The 23,528-nt window shown below is 41.2% G+C and overlaps 1 protein-coding gene across 1 annotated transcript in view; it reads left to right on the top strand.

The window, feature by feature from the left end:
* ITGA8 (integrin subunit alpha 8) overlaps positions 1-11,012 on the top strand; it is a 189,263-nt gene extending 178,251 nt beyond the window's left edge. The window contains exons 29-30 of the mRNA XM_002692081.7: positions 5,828-5,950; positions 8,191-11,012. Of these exons, the coding sequence (XP_002692127.1) occupies positions 5,828-5,950; positions 8,191-8,277 (210 nt within the window). The 3' untranslated portion in view covers positions 8,278-11,012. The remainder of the gene's footprint in view (positions 1-5,827; positions 5,951-8,190) is intronic.
* Positions 11,013-23,528: the final 12,516 nt, after the last annotated feature.

Raw genomic sequence — 23,528 nt, 5'->3', positions numbered from 1 at the left:
CATAAATACAGATGTCAACATTAATTACCGTTGCAAATCCGAGGGAGTTTTTTCTTCTACCTTGGTATTTTGTCAAAATATACAAAAACATATCATAAATGTCAGTGATAAAATGTAGGCATATTAAAGATTTATTTATGGTCTTTCCACCATAATAAAGAACAACAAGATTTATGACATGATGAAGGTGAGATTAAATGTTCTCTACTTAGCATCACTTTAAGAACATCTGAACTGCTTACAATTCATGGACCCTATGGACCCTACTTCTTAAAATGACAGATAGTTATATAAGTGGAGTGTTAAAATTTTATACTATTTTTAAAAATAGCTACAGGTTCTTGGTACATTAAAAAATGAAAAACAGTTTGTTGATTAGTTTGCATGTAACTGAATTTTTCTCCATATGTTTTAAGTACTTAAGTTGTTCAATATGAACCTTTCTTAAAGCAGTTAAAGTATGTAGTCAAAACCCAAGTTCTTAAAGTAAAGCTTTAGTCCTAAATACACCCCATCATTGGCCTTGGGACCACCTTCTTGATGAATGAATTTAGTAAAGAGGGTCTTGGGTAATTTGGCTTCTCACACTACTGTGTGAAATTATACAAAAGTTGTCAAGCTGTGCGGTTCAATATGGTACCCACTCGCCACATTGCCATGGATGGTGAGGACCTGAGATGCGGGTGGAGTGGCTGAAGAACTGAAGTCGTTTTACTTCATTTTAACTTACGTAAATGTAAACTTAAAACTATAGCAGTATAAGGTATTTTTTTTTCTTTAATGCAGTTTTATTTTTTGGGTAAGACAACATTTCACTTGAATCAATGAAAGTCTCGTGGTTGTCACTTGCTGCAAGTGTTAAATAAACACTGGACTTTGGAGACTTAGTAAAAAGAAAAGAGGAATAATATTTTTATATCAGTTATACTTTGAATAATAATTTTGATGTTTAGTGTTAAATAAAATACATTGTTAAAATTTATGCCCCATGTTTCTTTTTACTCTTTTTAACTTGACTATGACAAAACTTTAAATGACATGCATCACTTGCCTTATATTTCTGTTGGACAACACTGATCTACAGCAGAGTCATAGAAGGTTCCCTTTTGGAGCTGTTGGTAATACCTATAGAACTTCAGAGAATATGGGTGTTTAATAAATCTTATTTGAAATGAATGAAAATTTCTTACTATAAATCAATGTTTAGTCATTAGAAACTATATAAATTAAGACCTGTTTTTCTCATCTTTATTATTCAATAGATAAGCTTCTTGTGGGCTTGTCAAAATGAGCTGCCAGACAAATATAAACATTAGAAATAACAAAGTTTGGGTATTTTTCAAGATGTTATCTCTTGGCCAAGCTTCCCCTAAACCATCCTAGGGTTTCTACAGGACTAAAACAAATTTAAATAAACATTGGTCCTATAAAAGTGATCAATTAAGTCTTTTCTCTTAAGCTTGCCTGTAGGGTTCAAGTTTCTGGTCTATACAGAGTACTGAGTTTTAGGAAAAGCTTGGCTTTATCTGTTTCCACTTGCAGAGGAAACGCTTCATTTCTATTTACAGACCTGAACATGTGTCCTGACTCCCTAACCAATGTGTTCTCAGAAAGACCTCTCTTTTCAAGACCCGGATGACTCTTCCAATGATGTGATACATCCACCCTTTTCTAGCAACAACCATCTAGCTCCTTAGGCTTGGAAATCTGAAGAAATGCTTCAGGGCACCATTGTTGTTTGTATTTTTACTGTCCCTAGTCTAGCAGCTTCTCAACTAATGCAGTGAAAAACCTGGAAACCACCAGGGGCAACAGAAGTTCTCTGAAGCTGCCCTGGTTTAGGGGCTTCTGGTGGTTCACATGGTAAAGAATCTGCCTGCAATGCAGGAGACCCGGGTTCGATCCCTTGGTGGGGAAGATTCCCCTGGAGAAGGGAATGGCAACCCACTCCAGTATTCTTGCCTGGAGAAGTCCATGGACAGAGGAGCCCCGGTTGAAATCAAGAAGATTGGGCAGCCTCCGTGCCATGTAGATGCCTTAAAGGCAGCAGGTTAGGAGAGCGGAATGCAGGTGAGGGAGCAAAGTCACTGAGCTTGTCTTCCTCTAAAACAGAAGTCCCTTCCTCTTAGTTACAGATGGTGAATGTATATGACATGCTTAATCCTTCCATTGAAAGTGCTCACAGAAAGGATGCGAAATGGCATTTTTCAAATAAAAATAATGTTGCCAGGAGCAAACTGACAACAGTTTTGGTGATGAGAATTTCAGATTTTGGAATGGATAAGAATAGCAGTTATCATCTCTGAGACTGTTTAAAGACTTTTGTCAGAATATTTGGAAGTGAATGCAGACAAAAAGCCAGTAGGTTTTGTAATTATACCTTATAAAGCTGTTTTCTGCTTCTAGAGACCCTAATAAGCATATCCTGTCTGGTTTCATGTTTTATTGGTACTTTTCCATCGCTGCTGTGAAAAATCCTTCAGATATCATTACTAGATCTTTGTGAGTGACTTCCACTGCTTGTTTTTGCAGATGGACCGGTTTCATAGGTGATACATCAAAACCTGCAGTACCACTCTCCACCCACTTCCTATATCCAAAAATCAGTTGTGCCCTACAATCCATTTATTAAGAAGTGGGCATTTTTTAAAAAGATTTAAAAGGCACACAAATTGGAAATGAAGATATAACTGTCCCTGTTTGGAAAAAACAAACAAACAAACAAACCTGTAATATCCAAGTGGCAAAGAAACCCAGGAAAAACTCAGTAGCTGTTCTTCTATTTCTTTTTATTAAACCAACAATTTGAACAGTCTATGGCCTATGGCCCTTATTTCAACTCCTTTAGTTTAGCTTTTTTTTAACTTACAAAACTAGAACTGTTTCCTATGTTATAATAAAACATAGGGAGGTAACTTCAGATATTAATTAGGTCAACTAGAAGAAGGAACATGGAAAAGTATTGTCTGTCTTCCTAAATTACCTATTAGTCAATTTTGGTGGCCTCTAACACATGCACAAAATACAGACCAAAACTACATTGTTTCTTCAGTGAACTTAGAGCTAAGGGGAAGAAACAGATACAAGAAACCTCAGAATTGCCCGTGGCTTCATATTTTCTCTTTTCTAGGTCATTGTATCTGGCTTATGAGTGCGCGACCACTACTACCCTTGATAGTTCCAAAATTCTGAAATTCTCATTATTAAAACTGTACTGGTCTGCTTCCAGTAACATTAGGGTCATGTTATTTTTATTTATTTGGCTGTGCCGAGCCTTCGTTGCAGCATGAGAGCTCTTAGTTGCAGCATGTGGGAGCTAGTTCCCTGACCAGGGATCAAACCCAGGCCCCCTACATTGGGAGCACAAAGTCCTAGCCACTGGACCACCAGGGAAGTCCCTTGGGTCATTTTAAATGATCACTTCATGCTCTTTCTCTGAGCACTGAGAGATGCAGGATTGAGCACTGATTTCACACGTTATCCAGTGTAATTCACCAAAGGAGAGAGATGTGAAGAGAAATGATCCAGAAGTGATCTCACCCTCGACTGACTCGTGTAGCCATATTGTGCAGAGGATCACTTCAGGCGGCGGAATCCAACTGGCATGATAATGCTTGGAGTCTTTCCAGTGCGTTTCATCAGTGTATGTACCATGTGTTCTGTTTTTAAACTGTGGCAAGTACAGAGAATGTGACCCCATCATGGTCATGGAATGCTGCACTTCTTCTCGATATGTTGGACGAATAAGGGCAGTGCCAGCGAGGGAAGCAAGGAGGAAGGTAAAAGGGCAAGTAGTTATACCAGCCTTTCTCTCACTGAAAGCATCGGTCAGGTCCCTGGCATTCCTGACCACGTGGAACCACTAACAGCTTCACTAACATCAACGTCATTGTGTAGCCTGGATATAAGTGATATTTGGGGCTGGAGGATCAGGTGAATTAAGTCATCAGGATGTCTGCTGCACAGGGAATGTAGAATAAAATGAAGGAGTTATAAAAACCTTGGCAGGTTAAGAACAGCACAGGCAGGATGCTCAGATCTAGTTAAGAAGGCAGAGGGAAAGATGTGAGCAGAGGCAGGACCCAGCACTAGGACACAGGCTATGAAAGCACCAAGGTTTCCAGCCAGGGGAACACCAGAGCCACCAAGCCACCCTGAGTTCACCCTCAACTCCTGGTGGGTTAGAGAAGCGTGGCCCAGAGTTTCTGTATGGGAGTCAGGATGGGCTCAAGATTCTTTCAACCAGCACAGTTAAAACAAGGAACATGTGGACCAGCTTAACCGAGGTGATCTTGCGTGTGTGCATGCTCAGTCTCTTCAGTCGTGTCTAACTCTTTGCAGCCCTATGGACCATAGCCCATCAGGCTCTTCTGTCCATGGGATTTCCCAGGCAAGAATACTGGAGTGAGTTGCCGTGCCCTCCTCCAGAGATCTTCCCCACCCAGGGATTGAACCAGCATCTCCTGCATCTAATGCATTAAAGGCAGATTCTTTACCCACTGAGCCACTGGGAAACCCCAGAAGTAAGGGTAATGCTCACTTCTCTCTAAAACCAGATAAGCCTGCTTTGGTGAATAACATTTTAGATCCAAGAATATTTTTCCTTCTCTTTCCTTTGACAGAGGGTGTGAGCGGCAGGGCTGGGTCTCTGCTTGTTTTGTTTTTTTGTTTGGGTGTCTCCAGAGCCTGTGCCTGCATGTGATGGGAGAGCTTCTCCTGCCTACATGGGAGGCAGCGGTGGTTCACACATACAGAACGTGCAGTCCTGCTCGAAAGGTCTCTTTTCTCCTCCAAGTTTCCTTGCAACAGTGGGGCATTCAGTGAGGTCCAACAGCAACTGAAAATGGAATTTAAGACCGAAAGCAGCACCAGCACATTGAGACAATTAATTCTCACATCAATGACTACAGTTACTTTCATGAAATGGGAGATGGTTGGTCTTACGTGACTGTATTAGTAGAGCAACAATGGGCTCTTTGTTGATAGAGCGCAGAGACAGAGCCTAGGGCTAAAGAGGTGGTGACTCTGATTAGATCTGTGGATCACTTAGCCCCCTGGGACTCAATTTTCTCATCTGTAAAATGGGGACTTAGGTGATGTCTACCCACTTGCATATCCAGCAGTTGTTTGCAAGTTCATTTCTCAGTGAGGTGAGCTTAGTTCTGTGGAGAAACATGTGTGAATGGACTTGGCTTTTTGTTGGGTTTACTTTGCCATAAAAAGGTCCGTCCTAATTCAAGGTCATTCCTTTCCACCTTGTTGCTTCGTGCTCCACCTCAGTTCTATTCTAGGCTTTCTGGGTTGGTGTAAACCAAACACCCACCAGGTGTCTGTAGTTGGACTTGCATCCAACTTGAGAAGCCTGAGAATGTATTAATGGTTGAGATTCCAAGTTCAAGTGCTGTAAACTCTCAAATCTTCCCCCAGGGTGACTTCAGCTAAAGTACTCTTTGGTAGTTACTGCTTTATTTTTTATTATACTATATTATATATACACTAGTATTTATTATACTAGCTGAAACTCCAATACTTTGGCCACCTGATGTGAAGAGCTGACTCATTTGAAAAGACCCTGATGCTGGGAAAGATTGAGGGCAGGAGGAGAAGGGGACAACAGAGCATGAGATGGTTGGATGGCATCACCGACTCGATGGACATGGGTTTGGGTGGACTCTGAGAGTTGGTGATGGACAGGGAGGCCTGGCATGCTGCGGTTCATGGGATCGTCAAGTGTCAGATATGACTGAGCAACTGAACTGAACTGAACTGCTTTATTTCACTGAATAGATTTTAAATTTGAGCTCATTTCCTTTATTTTCCATTCCAGATTAAAACATCGGTTATTTGGGCCACCCCAAATGTTTCCTTCTCAATTCCATTATGGGTAATAATACTAGCAATACTTCTTGGATTATTGGTTCTGGCCATTTTAACCTTGGCTTTATGGAAGGTAAGTGTATTTGCTTTCTTTTCCTTTTTGAGTAGAGAGGCCACTGGGAGAATTTGAAAGGATATACCTAGGATTTCAAAGAGCCAAAGCTAGAGGCATGATCTGGGAATTTCCAACACAGGGACCTGAAGGGAAAGCTGGGTCTTGTTTGCTTTGGCAAACTTAATATGCTTGTGTAACTGACATTTAAGAAGATTGAGGGTGTTTAATGCTGCTTTTATCTTGCAATTTCTTATAAATAAATATAGAGTTAGAATTTATTAACAAAGACCTATGATCTTCTTTCCAATATGCTTAGAGTGATCATGTTATGATGAAGACTTCTCTTTCTTGTTTAATTAATCAGGATCTTAAGCTTTTTGTTGACACAATCCTATCAGCAATACTTGAGAGTTTTGTAAGCACTACACAGATGCAATTAATATAGTAATTAGTTGATACATGGGCTTTCAATGACACCACATAGATTATGCATGTTCTAATATTCTTGGATTTTTTTTTTTTTATCTTGCCAACTCGTCCATCTCCATTAGGAAGCCTTAACTTCCTCTTTCATGTGTTTCGCTGAAGTTTCTGCTGAAAGTCTGCAATGGGAATTAATCTCTGGCCCCCAAACCAACAGGCCTGCCAAGTTTCACAGAGCTTTCCATTCCAAAATAGAAACAATGTCACAATGACATGATCATAAGAGCAATTAATCCAGTCACATCTTCAGTTCAGTTCAGTGCAGTTGCTCAGTCGTGTCCGACTCTTTGCGATCCCATGGACTGTAGCACACCAGGCCTCCCTGTCCATCACCAACTCCCGGAGTTTACATCTTAGTTTAGTGCTATTGTTGTCATTCTCCAAAATCATAATGTATTTTTATTTTGAAACAACATGAGACATACTTAACAAACTGAGAAAACCTTTGAGTTAAGTAATGGCTTTTCTGATCTTCATCAGCAGTTTTGTGCCATCCTGAGCCCACACAGGTCTAATGCATGGTCTACCTTTAGAAATAGACTTCTGTGTTAGTATATTATTCATAGTAACTTTATATCCATAAATGATGCAGTGGTATGTAGCAATTGATAGAGAAATGCACTAGTCCTACGAGAGAAAGATGACTCAATGGCTATAAGTGAAAGCTAATGAATTGGGCTTCCAACCTAAGAAACAATAAGAATTAAAATTCTAGGTTTCTAAGGAAAGTTGTACTCTCCAAAACCAAATCCTCATTTGAAACTCAGGAGAGTAAAGATTCAAGAATCACCTCTTCCCCGAATTGCTGATTGATCTCTGGAAAGTTGAGACAGCTCACAAAGCTGTTGAGATGGAAATAAAGGACCCATCTAATTGTCCTCCATGTACTAGATATTCCACCAAGTGCAGAGAGAGAGACAAGCATCTCTCCACCTCTTCCTTTAGTCCATCTTAGGTAGCCCATAGTACGCTTTAGGAATCTGCTTCCCCGGTCAGGAATTCACATTGCTGCCGGCTCCAGAAACATGCAGAAAAGCAGAGAAAAAAATCCATGGGCCAGGTTGCTGTAAGCCCAGAAAAATATACAAGGTCCGTAAGTGGTTTATACACAATGAACATTCTTGGGACTTCCTTGGTGGTCTAGTGGTTAAGACTTCGCCTTTCAATGCAGGGGGTGCAGCCTGGAACACTGATCGGGGAGCTAAGATCTCACATACCTTGAAGCCAGAAAACCAAAATATAAGACAGAAACAATGTTGTAATAAATTCAAAAAAGACTTTAAAAAATGGTCTACATCAAAAAAAAAAAAAATCTTTCAAAGAGAAAGAACATTCTCCCACCCCCACAGGCAGGGAAGGAAGAACGTGGACACTCTGCACAGGCAATGAATTCCTCTGTGCAGGTAAACAGCACACTGCTCTCACCTCCTAATCTGGAGAATTGGGCAGATTATAGTCTCAGAGCACCAGATTCCTTAGACAACATATAAAAGGAGGAAAGTTATTTTTTTAAGATATTTTATGTGGACCATTTTAAAAATCTTTATTGAATTTGTTACAATGTTGCCTGTTTTATGTTTTGTTTTTTCTGGCCCTGAGGCATGTGGAATCCCAGCTCCCTGACCAGGGATCAAACCCGCACCCCTTGCATTGGAAGGTGAAGTCTTACCACTGGACCACTAGGGAAGTCCTGACAAAGAGAACACTCTTAGAATGAGGGGTTTCATGAATTCTCAGGATGACCTGACTGGCTGGCCCATTTCTGTCTCCCCTAGTGCGGATTCTTTGACCGAGCAAGACCACCCCAGGACGATATGAATGACCGGGAACAGCTGACCAATGAGAAAACCCCTGAGGCATGAAAAGGAAAGCCAAAGACAAAAACAACCTCAATACTACTCCAGTTCAAAGCAAAGAAGGATCATGAGGGTTCAACCCAGGTTGTCCTGCGCCTGCCAGTGTCCTCAGACGGGAGGGCCATGTCATCACCTCATCTACACTGTACTCTGGAGAAGTTTCCATGGATCCTGGTGATCCTGTGGGGAAAGGAAGCCTCCTCAACACTGCAGAAACGCTGGGCAGCCGTGGAAGATGTCTTTGGCTTGAGTCCTTCTGTGTTTGGCAGACACTTTGAAATGGGTATGGGAATGTGAGGTTGCTTTCCAGGTAAATCCATCTGAAGTCTCGAAAAATGCAGTGTCTGAGTTAGGATGGACTTTAGAAGGTGAACTTGGACCAAACCTTCCAACACTACTGTATACAATGGAATATTTGACACCTCCCTCTGGAAAAGACACATTTCTAGTGACATTACAGCTCAGGGAGACCAGCCTATGCTGTTGGGACTGTGAAAGGACCTTGGAAATGGCAGAGATCATCTTTGTGAGCGAGGATAACGATTTATTTATTTATTTTCCATGACTCTAGGCTGACACTCTAGAGGATCTGGAAATTAAAGATTTGGTTCGCTGGTTTTTTAAATCACTCACCAAATTTCCCTCCAAGATGTCTGTTTTGTGCAGAATACATAACTTAACAGGACTTAGGATTTAGATAGGGTTAAGGAAAAGTGAATTGGTATTAGAAGACTGTTTCACTTTCATGACTTCTACATGAAATTACTTTTATTCATGCTTTCAGGGACTCACATCTGCTTAATTTAGCCTTGCAAAAAGTTGCATTGATATCTACTTTTACAAAAAAAAAATCATCTTTCCATTAACTTAATTAGCAATATGCAAATTTCAAGGGACTCTCAATCCTGAGTGGTACTTAAAAATAATGGTAAAATTTCTAGAGTCCATTCACAAAAAAGCAATTCAATAATTTGGACAGGCATATTATTTTTAATATCTGTGAGGCAATAGCAATATTTTAATTTGGGATTAAATACCTTTTTACTATACGTCAAACTTACATTCACAGAAAAGACACGTTAAACATAAATAGGAAGAAGCATAAAGTTAGGCATATGTGTGATGAACCTAGAAAACAGATTCCTATGGATTTTATTTAGAACTGCCTGTTCCAACTTTACTTTTCATTTTTCCTGCTAATCGTTATAGTACATGACTTTGGAAAATAATTTTTACTTAAGCTATTTTCCCATCATCTTGAATTTAACCATCACATAAACTTGATGTTTAAAACTCTTGTAAATAATCCATAATCATATGTAACAGTATCGTTTTAAGTAAAATAGACCAGCCAAATTTATATAGTCTGCACAACTTTGTATCCTTTTTATGATAATGAAAAATTATTATGAAGAAGTGCTGAACAAATTTTATATTTATGTGCAATATTTTATAGACCTATGTATCAAAAAGCATGTTTACACTGGCATTAGTTATTTTTTAAATTAATATCCTGAATACTAAGTATGATAAAACCAGTAGACCCCAATCCTTCAGTTTACAAAGCAGTTGGAAAATTTATGCCCCACTTTCAACAATCACACTTGATTTGAAAGATGAGCCAAACTCACAGACACTAAATTTTTGGTCATGCCTTAATCTGGACACGATCCATCTGGCTCCAGCTGCAGAATTTCTTTGGAAACCAAATCAAAGGCACATGGGCGAATACACTGAACAATTCATACTCTGCCTGCTCGTGAATTGAATCCTGTCATGGTAGCAGTTTCAAGGCTGTCAGGAACTGAAGTCTGGCTCCCAGTGTGTGTGGCTGACTTGGGGGTGAGAACTGCACATGTTTCAAAGAGTTTGAGGGTCTCATGTCAGCCTCAGGGGGTCTTAGGTGGTCGTTGTCTGGGTGGAAGTGGTTCTACAGGCAGTGGCTGTCTCTGAGATGAGTGGAAGGAGGAGTCTCTACCTCCAAAGTGACACCCCAACTCTTGTCATCATGCCTGACTTTTGGCCAAGAGAGAATAGCTCCTCAAGGTTTGGGGTCACAAAAGAGCCCTGAGAAAACACACCTGTTGTCTTTCAAGCTAACCTTCATAAAAGAACTCGGAACTCTTAGGGCTAGGACCGTCAAAGCCAGGTCATACAGACACCTGGAGGAAGCTCGAGATGCCAGGAGCAAGGCTGGGATCCAGAACAGAGCAAGGTGTGAGGACTTCAAAGGCAAACTACAGCATCCTCACAGTCTCAGCCCAAAGTGATCCCCATCTAGAAGGACAGGCACTGCTATCTATAGGCAGTTTGCAGAGGGCCATCAATACACACTGAGGTCAGGTGAACCCTCCACGCCTCAGTTCTTGAGTGCCCCTCCACATGGAAAATATTCTAAAAATGCACTGAGCAAATCTGCTTCTCATCATATAAAGCCAATCACCTTCATCATTTATAATATGCTGTTGCTTCTCTTAGAATCTATCTATATATTTCAGATATATCTTTTGAAATACTTTCAGCTGATTTTCAGTACATGGGAAAAAATGGACAAATCAAGTTTTATAAACTTGGAGATTTTTATACACTAAATAAGCAACATGGACCAATTGCCCACTGAAACCCCACTTCTTTGAACTCAGCCCTTTTCTTGTTTTATTTAAATATATGTGTAGAATCTGTGAAGATTTTCATGTACCTATTTACCTTGTCACTAATAAAATTAAAAACTAAAGACCTGATGACATATTTGTGGGGTTTTTCGCAAGCAATGTAAAACTTTCCCATGATGGCAGACATCAAAGGTTTGGGTCTTCACACTTCTTTACCATAAAAACATTTAACATTGAAAGAAATTTGAAAGAGCAAGGACATGACACTTTTTGGAATAATGAACATGTTCTAAATTTAGATCGTGGTGATGTTTGCATGAATACACTAAGAAGGACTGGACTGTATGCATTAAATGGTTGAGTTTTATGGGAATTAAATCTCAATACATATGTTTAAAAATGTGAGTCATTTCTGATACCTACACTTTCATATAATTGGTATCTTTTCCTTTACATTTCCTTTCCTTTTTAAAATTTTTATTTACTTGTTTGGCTGTGTTGAGTCTTTTGCAGCTTGCAGGATCTTTGTCACATCAGTCAGGACTGTCTAGGTGTGGCATGTAATCTAGAACACGTAGGCTCAATGGTTGCGACACACGGAATTAGTTGTTCTGTGGCATGTGGGATCTTAGTTCCCCAGCCAGGGATCAAACCCAAGTCCCCTGCAGTGCAAGGCAAATTCTTAACCACTGGACCACCAGGAAAGCCCCTACATTGTCTTCCAAATCGTGTCCATATGAAAACTTCACGTTTTAATGAAGCCTTCCTTTGGGTCATTGACCAATTCAAAAGCTGCTCCTAGTCTCCAATGGCATTTTGTGAATTATGACACTTTTCCAGTTGTTCTCATGACTATTTTCCAGCTGGGCCAATCCTCTGTGCAAGCAGGAATATCTTTTCACCTTTGTATTCCCTACATTAAGCACCACCATCTGTTACATAGTCAGTGCTCGAAAACCATTCCAAAGTGAATGAATGAATATATGTGCACAGTAATAATCGTGATATGTGCTTTTGTAATCTTTGCTCCTATTACAAAGACTGGAGGTACACGCCTTTTTATATCCTATTTGTAGTGTTCATATGATGTTGTTATAATAGTTACCCAGTGTTTTATCCAATTAGCAGATCATCATTTATTTAACAATACTTCTTATTGGAAATATTTCTTCATAAATTCATTTATTAAGAATAGCATGAAATTGAATACTTTTAAACATGAGGCTTGTTTTCGGTTATTTCAATAAATGAACTTCACAAGAGTAAGGTAGTTTGGTTAAAGTAGATGAAGATTTTTGTACTTCTTGATAATATATTGTTTCTTAAGAGGACTAGATCAATTTGCATTAAATACACCACTTCCTTCACAACTCTGTCAGTATCCTAAAATATTTTGGTAATGATTTTCAAGTATTACTTTAATTTGTGTTTCACTAGTTATTGTTGTGGAGAAGGTGATGGCACCCCACTCCAGGACTCTTGCCTGGAAAATCCCATGGACGGAGGAGCCTGGTAGGCTACAGTCCATGGGGTCACAAAGAGTCGGACAGGACTGAGCGACTTCACTTTCACTTTTCGCTTTCATGCATTGGAGAAGGAAATGGCAACCCACTCCAGTGTTCTTGCCTGGAGAATCCCAGGGACAGGGGAGCCTGGTGGGCTGCCATCTATGGGGTCGCACAGAGTCGGACACGACTGAAGCAACTTAGCAGCAGCAGTATTGTTGATCAGTCACTTGTCATGTCCAACTCTTTGCAATTCCATGGACTACAGCACATCAGGCTTCTCTGTCCTTCACCATCTCCTGAAGTTTGCTCAAACTTATGTCCATTGAGTCAAGGATGCCATCCAACCATCTTGTCCTCTGTCAAATTCAGTACATTTAATGTATACACTTAATTTTGATTTCTAATATTATTGAATATTCAATATAGACCGATTTATTGATTATATATTTAAATACTTGCCACTTCTCTGGTTGGTATTCATGAATTCCAGTGAAACAAATCCCAGTGCCTGGATGCTTTTCTTATCACCAAAAAAAAGAAGTAAGATGAACCCTTTACTTCACACTATATATTACTCACACTTTAAAGCCTACACATATTGAAAAGCTCAGAATGGTCCAGAGGCACTTATGTGTCCAAGGTAAGAAGTCACAAAACCAAATCTAAGATTTAGGAACATTGGTGCTGAAGATCAATGCATCTTGCTAGTAGAAACTATCTGAGAGGGGCAAGACCTCCTGGCGCACACTCAGAATGACCTATAATGGGCGAGCCCACCTGTTACAGCCTGTGCATGCTCATAGTGGGTAAATAAAAGAACTCTTACCATGTCTTATAGAATAGTCAAGTGCTTTGTAGTTGGATGTATGCAGCTGGAGCTCAGTCTTCGCACCAAATTCTGTTGATAGCATTTTATATGTAGACACTGAGCTGCATCAATACTTTCTAAAGGTTGAGTTGACGTTTGGGTAACTACAGTGGGCAAAATAAGATCAGAATCACTCCTTGTAGAATTCTGAGACAAAGTAGAAGTCCCTCTGGAGTTGCACACTTCCTCTGTGAAAGTTGCACCCTACTCCTAGATTACTTCTATTAGACAGCACCCTGGTGACCTCAGGAAGAGCCCAAACATGAAAACTTTCTGTTGCTATCCATGAATGCCAAGACAGCACCTCTCTAGAATCTAATGTTCTTTTCCACGTGTATAGCAGGTTTTCTCCTTCAGAACTCTGTTGACACTAAAAGGTTGATTGCTTTTAAACATGTTTTTAAAGAATTCTGGATTTTTTTTTTTTGGCTGTTCTGGGTCTTTGCTGTGGTATGCTGACTCAGTAGTTGTGATGTGTGGGCTTATTTGCCCCGAGACATGTGGGATCTTAGTTCTCTGACCAGGGATTGAACCTGCACCCCCTGCATTGGAACACAACTTCTTAACCACTGAACCACCAGAGAAGTCCCTAAACTCATTTTGGAGTTAAGTAAAATCCAAAGGCTGCCCTCCTCGTGATGCTTAAGTCAATGGCAAGTTGAGAATGGCCAGAGTACACGTGGCATAATTCTGATTGTCATGTTAAGCTCTCCCCTTCAATGCACCCCACAAATACCATCTGCCTGACACTCTGCCTTTTGGAATTGTTTATAAGCTCTCTGTTATTTAGGGTTGTTGGCCAAAATCCACATGGAAATGTAACCTGATACTAGTACCTCTTGACACTAAAAAGTCTTGACTTTAACTTCTATATGTGCCACCACACGACACAGTAGGAATGTTCTTGATATCTCCGCACTGCCGCTCATTTCAACTGTGTACTATTTTGCAGGAACAACCAAGTCTTCAGCAGGTTGTCCTGCTGTCTAACTTTTAGGCCGGATGTTTCTTAAGCAGTAACAATGGACCTTCCTGGTTTTCAGTTTTTAGATTACAGCATTCATTCACTGAGTCAACTTTAGGATACGAGCAAGTTTAACAATTTTTATTTCTGTGTACGTAGTCACTTTAGTCAGTCATGTCTGACTCTTGGCTCAGCCCACCAAGCCCCTCTGTCCATGGGATTTTCCCAGCAAGAATAGTGGAGTGGATTGCTATGCCCTCCTCCAGGGTTTATCTTCCCCACTGAGCCACCTGGAAGCCCTTTTATTTCTATAAGAATTTTTAATTTTTGAAAATATACAGGTCTCCTCTTAGTTTCCTAGGGCTGCAATTATAAAGTGCCATACACTGGGTGGATTAAAAGCAATAGAAATTTGTTGTCACAGAGTTCTCCAGTTCAGAAGTCCAAGCCAGGCTGTCAGCAGGGCCATGCTCCCTCCTAAGGGGACAGGGAAGGGATTGCTATCATGCTTCTCCTGTAGCTTCTGCTAATTTCAAGCACTCCTTGGCTTGTGAAGGCATCACTCCACTCCTCCCTCCTCACTTGATATTCCTTCTCCCTTCCTGCCTGTCTTGCGTCATCTTCCCTCTGCATCTGTGTCCATGTGTCCCTCTACTTTTTTCTTGTTTTCATGTTTTGTTCTAATGAAAAAACTGATTTTTATGCTTCTTGAAAATAGTGAACACTATTACATTTTATGTTCCCCCAGCTAGAATGCAGACATCATAAAGGCAAGTATTCTGTACCAGTTTGATATGCTTTTTTTTCTTCTTTATAAAAATTAGTTTTATTTGCCCTATCTAAGCATCACTAGGAGGGCAGCCTTTGGATTTTACTTAGCTCCAAAATGAGTTTAGGGACTTCTCTGGTGGTTCAGTGGTTAAGAAGTCACCTTCCAATGCAGGGGATGCAGGTTCACTCCCTAAGATCCCACATGTCTTGGGGCAAATAAGCCCACACAGCACAACTACTGAGTCGGCATTCTTTTTTATGCATATGTTTTTATTTTATTTATTTTCAATTGGAGGATACTTGCTTTACAATGTTGTGTTACTTTCTTCCGTACAACAATGTGAATCAGCCTTCAGATCAGATCAGTTGCTCAGTCGTGTCCGACTCTTTGCGACCCCATGAATCACAGCACGCCAGGCCTCCCTGACCATCACCAACTCCCGGAGTTCAGTCAGACTCACGTCCATCCAGTCAGTGATGCCATTCAGCCGTCTCATCCTCTGTCGTCCCCTTCTCCTCCTGCCCCCAATCCCTCCCAGCATCAGAGTCTTTTCCAATGAGTCAACTCTTCGCATGAGGTGGCCAAAGTACTGGAGTTTCAGCTTTAGCATCATTCCTTCCAAAGAAATCCCAGGGCTGATCTCCTTCAGAATGGACTGGTTGGATCTCCTTGCAGTCCAAGGGACTCTCAAGAGTCTTCTCCAACACCACAGTTCAAAAGCATCAATTCTTCGGCTCTCAGCCTTCTTCACAGTCCAACTCTCACATCCATACATGACCACAGGAAAAACCATAGCCTTGACTAGATGAAACTTTGTTAGCAAAGTAATGTCTCTGCTTTTGAATATGCTATCTAGGTTGGTCATAACTTTCCTTCCAAGGAGTAAGCGTCTTTTAATTTCATGGCTGCAGTCACCATCTGTAGTGATTTTGGAGCCCAGAAAAATAAAGTCTGACACTGTTTCCACTGTTGCCCCATCTATTTCCCATGAAGTGATGGGACCGGATGCCATGATCTTCATTTTCTGAATGTTGAGCTTTAAGCCAACTTTTTCACTCTCCACTTTCACTTTCATCAAGAGGCTTTTGAGATCCTCTTCACTTTCTGCCATAAGGGTGGTGTCATCTGCATATCTGAGGTTATTGAGATTTCTCCCGGCAATCTTGATTCCAACTTGTGTTTCTTCCAGTCCAGCGTTTCTCATGATGTACTCTGCATATAAGTTAAATGAACAGGGTGACAATATACAGCCTTGACGAACTCCTTTTCCTATTTGGAACCAGTCTGTTGTTCCATGTCCAGTGCTAACTATTGCTTCCTGACCTGCATACAAATTTCTCAAGAGGCAGATCAGGTGGTCTGGTATTCCCATCTCTTTCAGAATTTTCCACAGTTTATTGTGATCCACACAGTCAAAGGCTTTGGCGTAGTCAATAAAGCAGAAATAGATGTTTTTCTGGAACTCTCTTGCTTTTTCTATGATCCAGCGGATGTTGGCAATTTGATCTCCGGTTCCTCTGCCTTTTCTAAAACCAGCTTGAACATCAGGAAGTTCACGGTTCACATATTGCTGAAGCCTGGCTTGGAGAATTTTGAGCATTACTTTACTAGCGTGTGAGATGAGTGCAACTGTGCAGTAGTTTGAGCATTCTTTGGCATTGCCTTTCTTTGGGATTGGAATGAAAACGGACCTTTTCCAGTCCTGTGGCCACTGCTGAGTTTTCCAAATTTGCTGGCATATTGAGTGCAGCACTTTCACAGCATCAGCCTTAAGTGTATATATACATATAGATATATAGATATCTATATGTAGGTATCTATCTATATACATATATAGATATATATCCCTCCCTGTTGAGCCTACCTCCCTCTCACCACGCCCCCCTGCCCCCACATCTCACCCTCCAGGTCATCACAGAGCACCGAGCTGAGCTGCCCAAGGTACACAGCAGCTTCCCACCAGCTATCTGTTTACACGTGGTAGTGTATATATGTCAGTGCGACTCTCAGTTCATCCCACCCTCTCCTTTCCCTGCTGTGCATGTATCCCCTTCTTATAAGGACATCAGGCATATTGGATTAGGGTCCAACCTAATGACCTCATTTAACTTGCTAACCTCTGTAAAGACCCTATCTCCAATCCGGTCACATTCTGAGTCAAGTTAGAACCTCATCATGTCTTCAAAGGAGGATACCATCACATCCTCCTTCAAAAGTTTCTCTTGCGTAGAACAGTTTGACAAGTGAACCCAAGATGATGAAGTGCATCTGAATTAAGGGTAAGCCTGAGGAATTTAAAGAGAGTATCTTTCTATCAGTCTTTTGATTTCTCCTCACTCAGGAAATGTACTGGTATTGCTGAGTATATAATAAAATCATAAATATTTGGATGTCTTTCCCTCACTTACTGCCTTTACACACATATTAGAAGATGAAGACAACCGCATTTTAAAAAATTTTATCTATTTGCTTATTTTTGGCTGCACTGAGTCTTCAGTGTTATGCATGGGCTTTCTCTAGTTGCAGCGAGTGGGGGCTACTCTCTAGTTGCGGTGCGCGGGCTTCTAACTCTGATGGTTTCTAAGTTGTGATCCATGGGCTTAGTTGCCGGGGGTTCATTCCCGGACCAGAGATTGAACCCACATCCCCTGGATTGGCAGGTGGACTTTTAACTACTGGACCTTCAGGGAAGTCAAACAACTGCATTTTTACATAATTCACTTAACTGCTCTACTCTTCCATTTCTTTCCACCAGCACCCACATTCTCATTCTCTTTTCTTCTCCCTTGAAATAACCATCTTATTCTCATGGATTCTATGGATAAATGTGCATTTTGTGATATGAGAGAGGAAATTCCTCACCAGTTGGAAATTAAAGGCCACTGGTCACTGAGTAAGTGGGGAGCTGAAGGAAATCCTTATCTTGGGACTGTAAGGTTTGCTCCCCAAATTGCTCAGCACAGGGAAAGTGTGGCTTAGATCTGCAGTGACCCAGAGCTGAGAAAAACAGCTACCATAATGGAAGACAGAACCAAGAAAATAAAACAAGGGTGACTAGCCTACCCTGGACCACACACTTGCTGGTAGGAAGGAGTTTACCCCCCAGAAGAAGGCCCCTCAGTACGCAGATGGATGATGTGTTCACAGTGGACATCAGTCTCACAGGCTTGGCCAATAGGGAGATTTAGCCCAGAAAGTCAGCCTTCTCTCTTTCTTCCTCTCCACCGTATCTGCTCTTCCCACCATCATCTTTCCCAGTCTTTATCCAGGAATCCCACCCTTTGACAAGTGGGATGACTTCTGATCCGGATGGAGGACATTGAATATTTCCTTTTGGCCGGTGGCCTTTCACCCCACTCAGCTTCAGGAGTTTATCCAAGCTGACAACCTCCAGGCATCAGCTGCACTGTCTGTATTTCATTACTGAAAGAAAACCCACAAGAATAGGTGCCTCCAGCTTTCTGTGTGAGGAATGGTTGAGGGACCTGGGATTTGGGTACATATTACCTAACTGTAACTATCTGAAGGATTATTATGAGGAAGACGAAGTAGAAGGGGTTGAGGATGGAATAATATAAATAATTATAATAAAAATGAAATGTATGAAAGCATTCACTGTGTTAGTCCTCAGCTAAGTGCTTTACATGCGATTTTCATTTAATCCTCACCACCACTGTATGCGAGCAGATTCTAGGATTATCCCTGTTTTATAGATGAATTGAGGTCAACAGAGTAAGTTGTTTGATAGTTTACACCATAGCTGTTGGCAGAACTGACATTCAAACCAAGGTCTGCCTGAGTCTAGAGGCCAGGACTGTACAACCTGCCATTTTCAAGAAGTTGAACGTAACTACTCTATTCCATGTTGAATGTAGAGAAGGAACCATTTAAGAAAATGGGGTTAAAATAGTTTTCCATAAGCTTGGTGATCCCTTTCAGATTCTCTCAGAGCCAGAAAATATGAGGGCTTCCAGTATAAAAGTACAAAGCAGAATCATTCATCTAGTTTACAGAGAGACAGGAATCAGAACCACAGAACTTTTGTCCCCTTTTACTTTCTGAATTCTATTTAGATTCATGCACGTGATGAAATATTCTCAACATTTTTCAACCCCTACAGTTATATACGGGCTATTTGACGACAGAGGATGAGATGGCGATGGCACCACTGACCTGATGGACATGAATTTGAGCAAACTCCGGGAGTTGGTGACGGTCAGGGAGGCCTGATGTGCTGCAGTCCATGGGGTCACAAAGAGTCAGACACAACTGAGTGACTAGTTTTAATGACTAGTGACTAGTTTTAATGAGTGACTAACTGATTTTAATTATTAGAATAAGTTGATAGAGAAGCTCATTCTTCAGGTCATTTGCCAAGATTAAAGCTAACTTGCAAAGTCTAAGGGATTTCAGAGTTTGAGAACAGTATATCTTAAATAGTTCTCTTCACACCAAAAAGCTATTGGTTAGAAACCTAAATGACACTAATTTTATAGATCAAAAAAATAGATTTTTTGGTTTTATTTCAGAAAACTGTGACCTCATATAATATTCTCCCAAGGCTTCAAACGATAGCTGTCTACCAATCTTACTACTTGGGAGACTAATCTGATATTTTGTTTTCATCTTTTGGAAACTAGAACTAATGAAGGACTGGTGGTGGTGTTGGTTTAGGTGCTGTTATGACCAACTCTTGCAGCTCCATGTACTGTAGCCCACCAGGCTCCTCTGTCCATGGGATTCTCCAGGCAAGAACACTGGAGTGGGTTGCCATTCCCTCCTCCAGGGGATCTGCCTGATTCAAGGATCAAATCCACGTCTCTTGCAGAAGAAATAGATACAGAAGGTATTTTACTTCCTCCTTGAGTGTTTGGATCACACTGTCTTAAGAATTCGTATCTCTCCTTAGGAGTAGGAAGGGATGTGTGTGTGTGTGTGTGTGTGTGTGTACAGAGGAGAGTCTACAATGAATGCTGGTAGACAACATGGAAGGGAACTGCATGTGGAGACCCAGAAGGTACTGCACAGCCTCCTGAGGTGCATTCTTCCACTGTGGATGCTCAGACTTGAGAAATGTGCTCTGGAGCAGGATCTGAACCAGTGACTGAGAAAGGTTCCAGTGAGGTGGCTGAGACTGGCAACATGGAGATTAGAACAGGAAAGCTTTGTGTTGGGATAGAACTGAGGATGAGGGAGTGAGGAAGGAAACAGGAATCTCTATAAGGAACTTGCCTTAATCCACCTAACCTGCCCTTCAATGACAAACTGCACGAATGGTCCCAGTTCTTCACTCTGCCCTCTACCTATGCTCTTTGACACATAGCTTTAAGGCCCCCTATCCTTCTCTCTGTGTGATTCTGAGTTCACCATGTGACATGCCTTGGTCCCTGGGATGTTACCAGATGGGCAAGTAGCAGAGGTCTGAAAAGTACCCCATGCATAATAAGATTTGCTCTCCATTAGCTCAGCCATTCCCATGAGAAGGACATGCCACGGTTAACCTCCCCATCCCAGGAGGAGGGGAGGGATGAGTGGACCAGAACCACCCCCACCCAAGTCCAGTGTGAATCAACTTATCTCCTGCCAACTTGTAGATTCATGAGAAATACTGGGTTGACCAGTATTTTGCCATAAGACGTTTCCCATAAACATCTTATGGAAAGACTCAAAGGAAATTTTTGGCCAAGCCAGTAATATATATATAATAATGTAAGTAGCTCATTTGAGAGCAGGACAAGCTTGCAGGAAACCAGAGTCCACTCTCAGCCTCGATTCTATGCAGTTCCCCTGGAGGATGAAGGTGCAGGGCCACAAAAGAGAGGCGGGACATGCCCTGACACCCAGCCCCACTACAGCTTGTGAGAAAGGAGCAGTGTCCCACGGAGGGGGCCTGGCCAGGAATCCCCTGGGATAGGAGGGGCCGCAGTCACCTGGAGGCAGAGCAGGGAAGATTCTCTTCATTCCCTGCCCGCCCCCTCCCCCCACTGCTGGTTATGTGCCAGATCTGGAGAAAATCCTAGGATAATTCTCCATAATATACATATATACTAGAGAAGGGTTCCAGGCAGAAGAGGGGAAAATACCTCTCGGGCTACACAATATGACTTAAGTATAATGAAGTATTACATATAATATATATACACACACACACACACATGCACACACACACATGCAGGCTTCCCCAGTGGCTCAGTGGTAAAAGAATCCTTCCTCAATGCAGGAGCTGCAGGAAATGCAAGTTCAGTCCCTGGGTGGGGAAGATCCCCTAGAGAAGGGCATGACAACCCTTTCCAGTATTCTTGCCCAGAGAATCCAATGGGCAGAGGAGACTGGCAGGCTACAGTCCATAAGGTCAGACACAACTGAAGCAACTGAGCATGCATGAATATACGCATACACACATAAATGTATTGAGCATTTGTTTTTGAAATTTGTGTGGGCAAGTATCAGGAATATATATGAATAGGACTATAAACAAGGAAGCTAGCATAAAAGTGGGGTTCCCTGATAGCTCAGTTGGTAAAGAATCCACCTGCAATGCAGGAGACCCCAGTTCAATTCCTGGGTCAGGAAGATCCACTGGAGAAGGGATAGGCTACCCAGTCCAGTGTTCTTGGGCTTCTCTTGTGGGTCAGCTGGTAAAGAATCCATCTGCAATGTGGGAGACTGGGTTTGATACCTGGCGTGGGAAGATCCCCTGGAGAAGGGAAAAGCTACCCACTCTAGTATTCTGGCCTAGAGAATTCCAAAGACTGTATAGACAATAGGGTCGCAAAGAGTTGGACATGACTAAGCAACTTTCACTTTCACCTTCAGCATAAAAATAACCTTGCACATTCTTTAAAACGTTGTTATCTTCAGAGGACCTTTCTTTCAGAACTGTTTCTATAAGTGTTACTATAACAACAGTATTACAAGACTGGAGTTGTTCGGTTAATTGTAAAAGAAACTCCTTTGGACTTCAGACCCTCCTCCAGTCAAATAAACATGTCTATTTATAAGATACGTTCCACAAAGAGACACAATGACATCTTGTGTTTTGTGTTGACCAAGATTTTCCTGTGATAAGAGTTATTACAAGTGTTTTTGATCTAGTGTTTTTGAGGACTTCAAGTCTCCTTTTCCCCTCCTAATACTTCTTTTTCCCTCTTATGTATCTATCCAAGGAGCAGAAGAGAAACTACACTCAATAAATGTGCTATCCCTGCAGCTGAAATTCAGTGTCTCCTGCTTCTGAGGTCACATGAGGGGAAAAAAATTCTCTTTTAGTTGTGTTTTAGTCGAGACAAAAATTATGAGGAGGGAGAAGGAGTGAAGGGTTACATCTGGAGAGAGTTAAGTTCCGTGGCTGGAGAAGCAGCTGGGACTATGTAACATAGCCGCTTCCATCATGCAGCCATTGTGCTGTTTGAAAATGCGTGGGTTTTCCGATGGTGTGGGTTTTATTTGGAAAGGAAGAATCCTGGGTGTTTTCAGAGAGGAAATTCAACGGCTGATTCATGCTCTTAAAACTTTTTGCCCTAAATTTATTGACCAGGAAGATGCTGTTAGCTAAAATTGGAAGATCTTGGGGACACTAAATCTTGCAGAGCAGTTAACTATTGGACACTATTAGAGCTTCTGATAAGATTTTGTGGAGTGCCTTTTTTAAATGGTTCAAAAACATCTGGTCTTTTTGTCTGTTCCTCTTTGATGCCTGTGCTGCTCTCGCTTTAATAACTTCAGGGACCAGCAGCCTGATAATCCGAGCTGAGGTCATCCAGGGATGGTGGCTCATGGCCGTGAGTGTGGCCAGCATTAATGCTCCTCAAATAGCCATATCTTTGCTGGAATCATCAGAGGACTTGTCATCCCTTCTCTTTCTCTCTTATCTGTCTACCTGCACTGTTTGATTAATGATAAAGAATTATTCTGGCATGTAAAGTCATTTTGAAATGGAAAAGTTTCAACTTGAGTATAAAACAGTATGTTAACTGGGCTAAAACATGATCTACTATCCAATTTACTGCCCAGGTTGCTTCGAGGAAAACAAATGGACTTTTACTATGTATAATCTTTAAGTTCAACAAATTGTTAGCCTTCTCCTGGAAAGTTTTAGGTTAATAGATAACTATTTTGTAGGTTGAATCCTACAGCCAACACTCAAAACTTTTCCTATTTTATCTTTTTTTACTTTGCTAATGTTGAAGGTTGTATATCATAGACTTTTCACGGTTTAGGAGTCTTTCTCCTTCAGAATCATATTTACTCCCAAATTATTCACCCACAACATAGGTGCGATTTTTGTCCCTTTCTCCCCATTTCCTGTGTTGTCTTTTCTCTAACATCCTCCCATGACAACATTACCAGCTTTGGGTGTTCTGCTTCATGTGTTGAACTCACACTGGTCATCTATTTTACATGTGGTAATGTATATGTTTCAATGCTATCGTCTCAAATCATTCCACCCTCACCTTCTCACCGAGTCCAAAAGTCTGTTCTTTACATCTGTGTCTCCTTTGCTGCCCTGCACGTAGGATTGTTGGTACCATCT

Source organism: Bos taurus, chromosome 13 (genome assembly GCF_002263795.3).
Source record: "Bos taurus isolate L1 Dominette 01449 registration number 42190680 breed Hereford chromosome 13, ARS-UCD2.0, whole genome shotgun sequence".
Classification (NCBI taxonomy): Eukaryota; Metazoa; Chordata; class Mammalia; order Artiodactyla; family Bovidae; genus Bos; species Bos taurus.
Note: the sequence above shows the minus strand (reverse complement) of the source record. Positions and strands in the feature narration are given on the sequence as shown.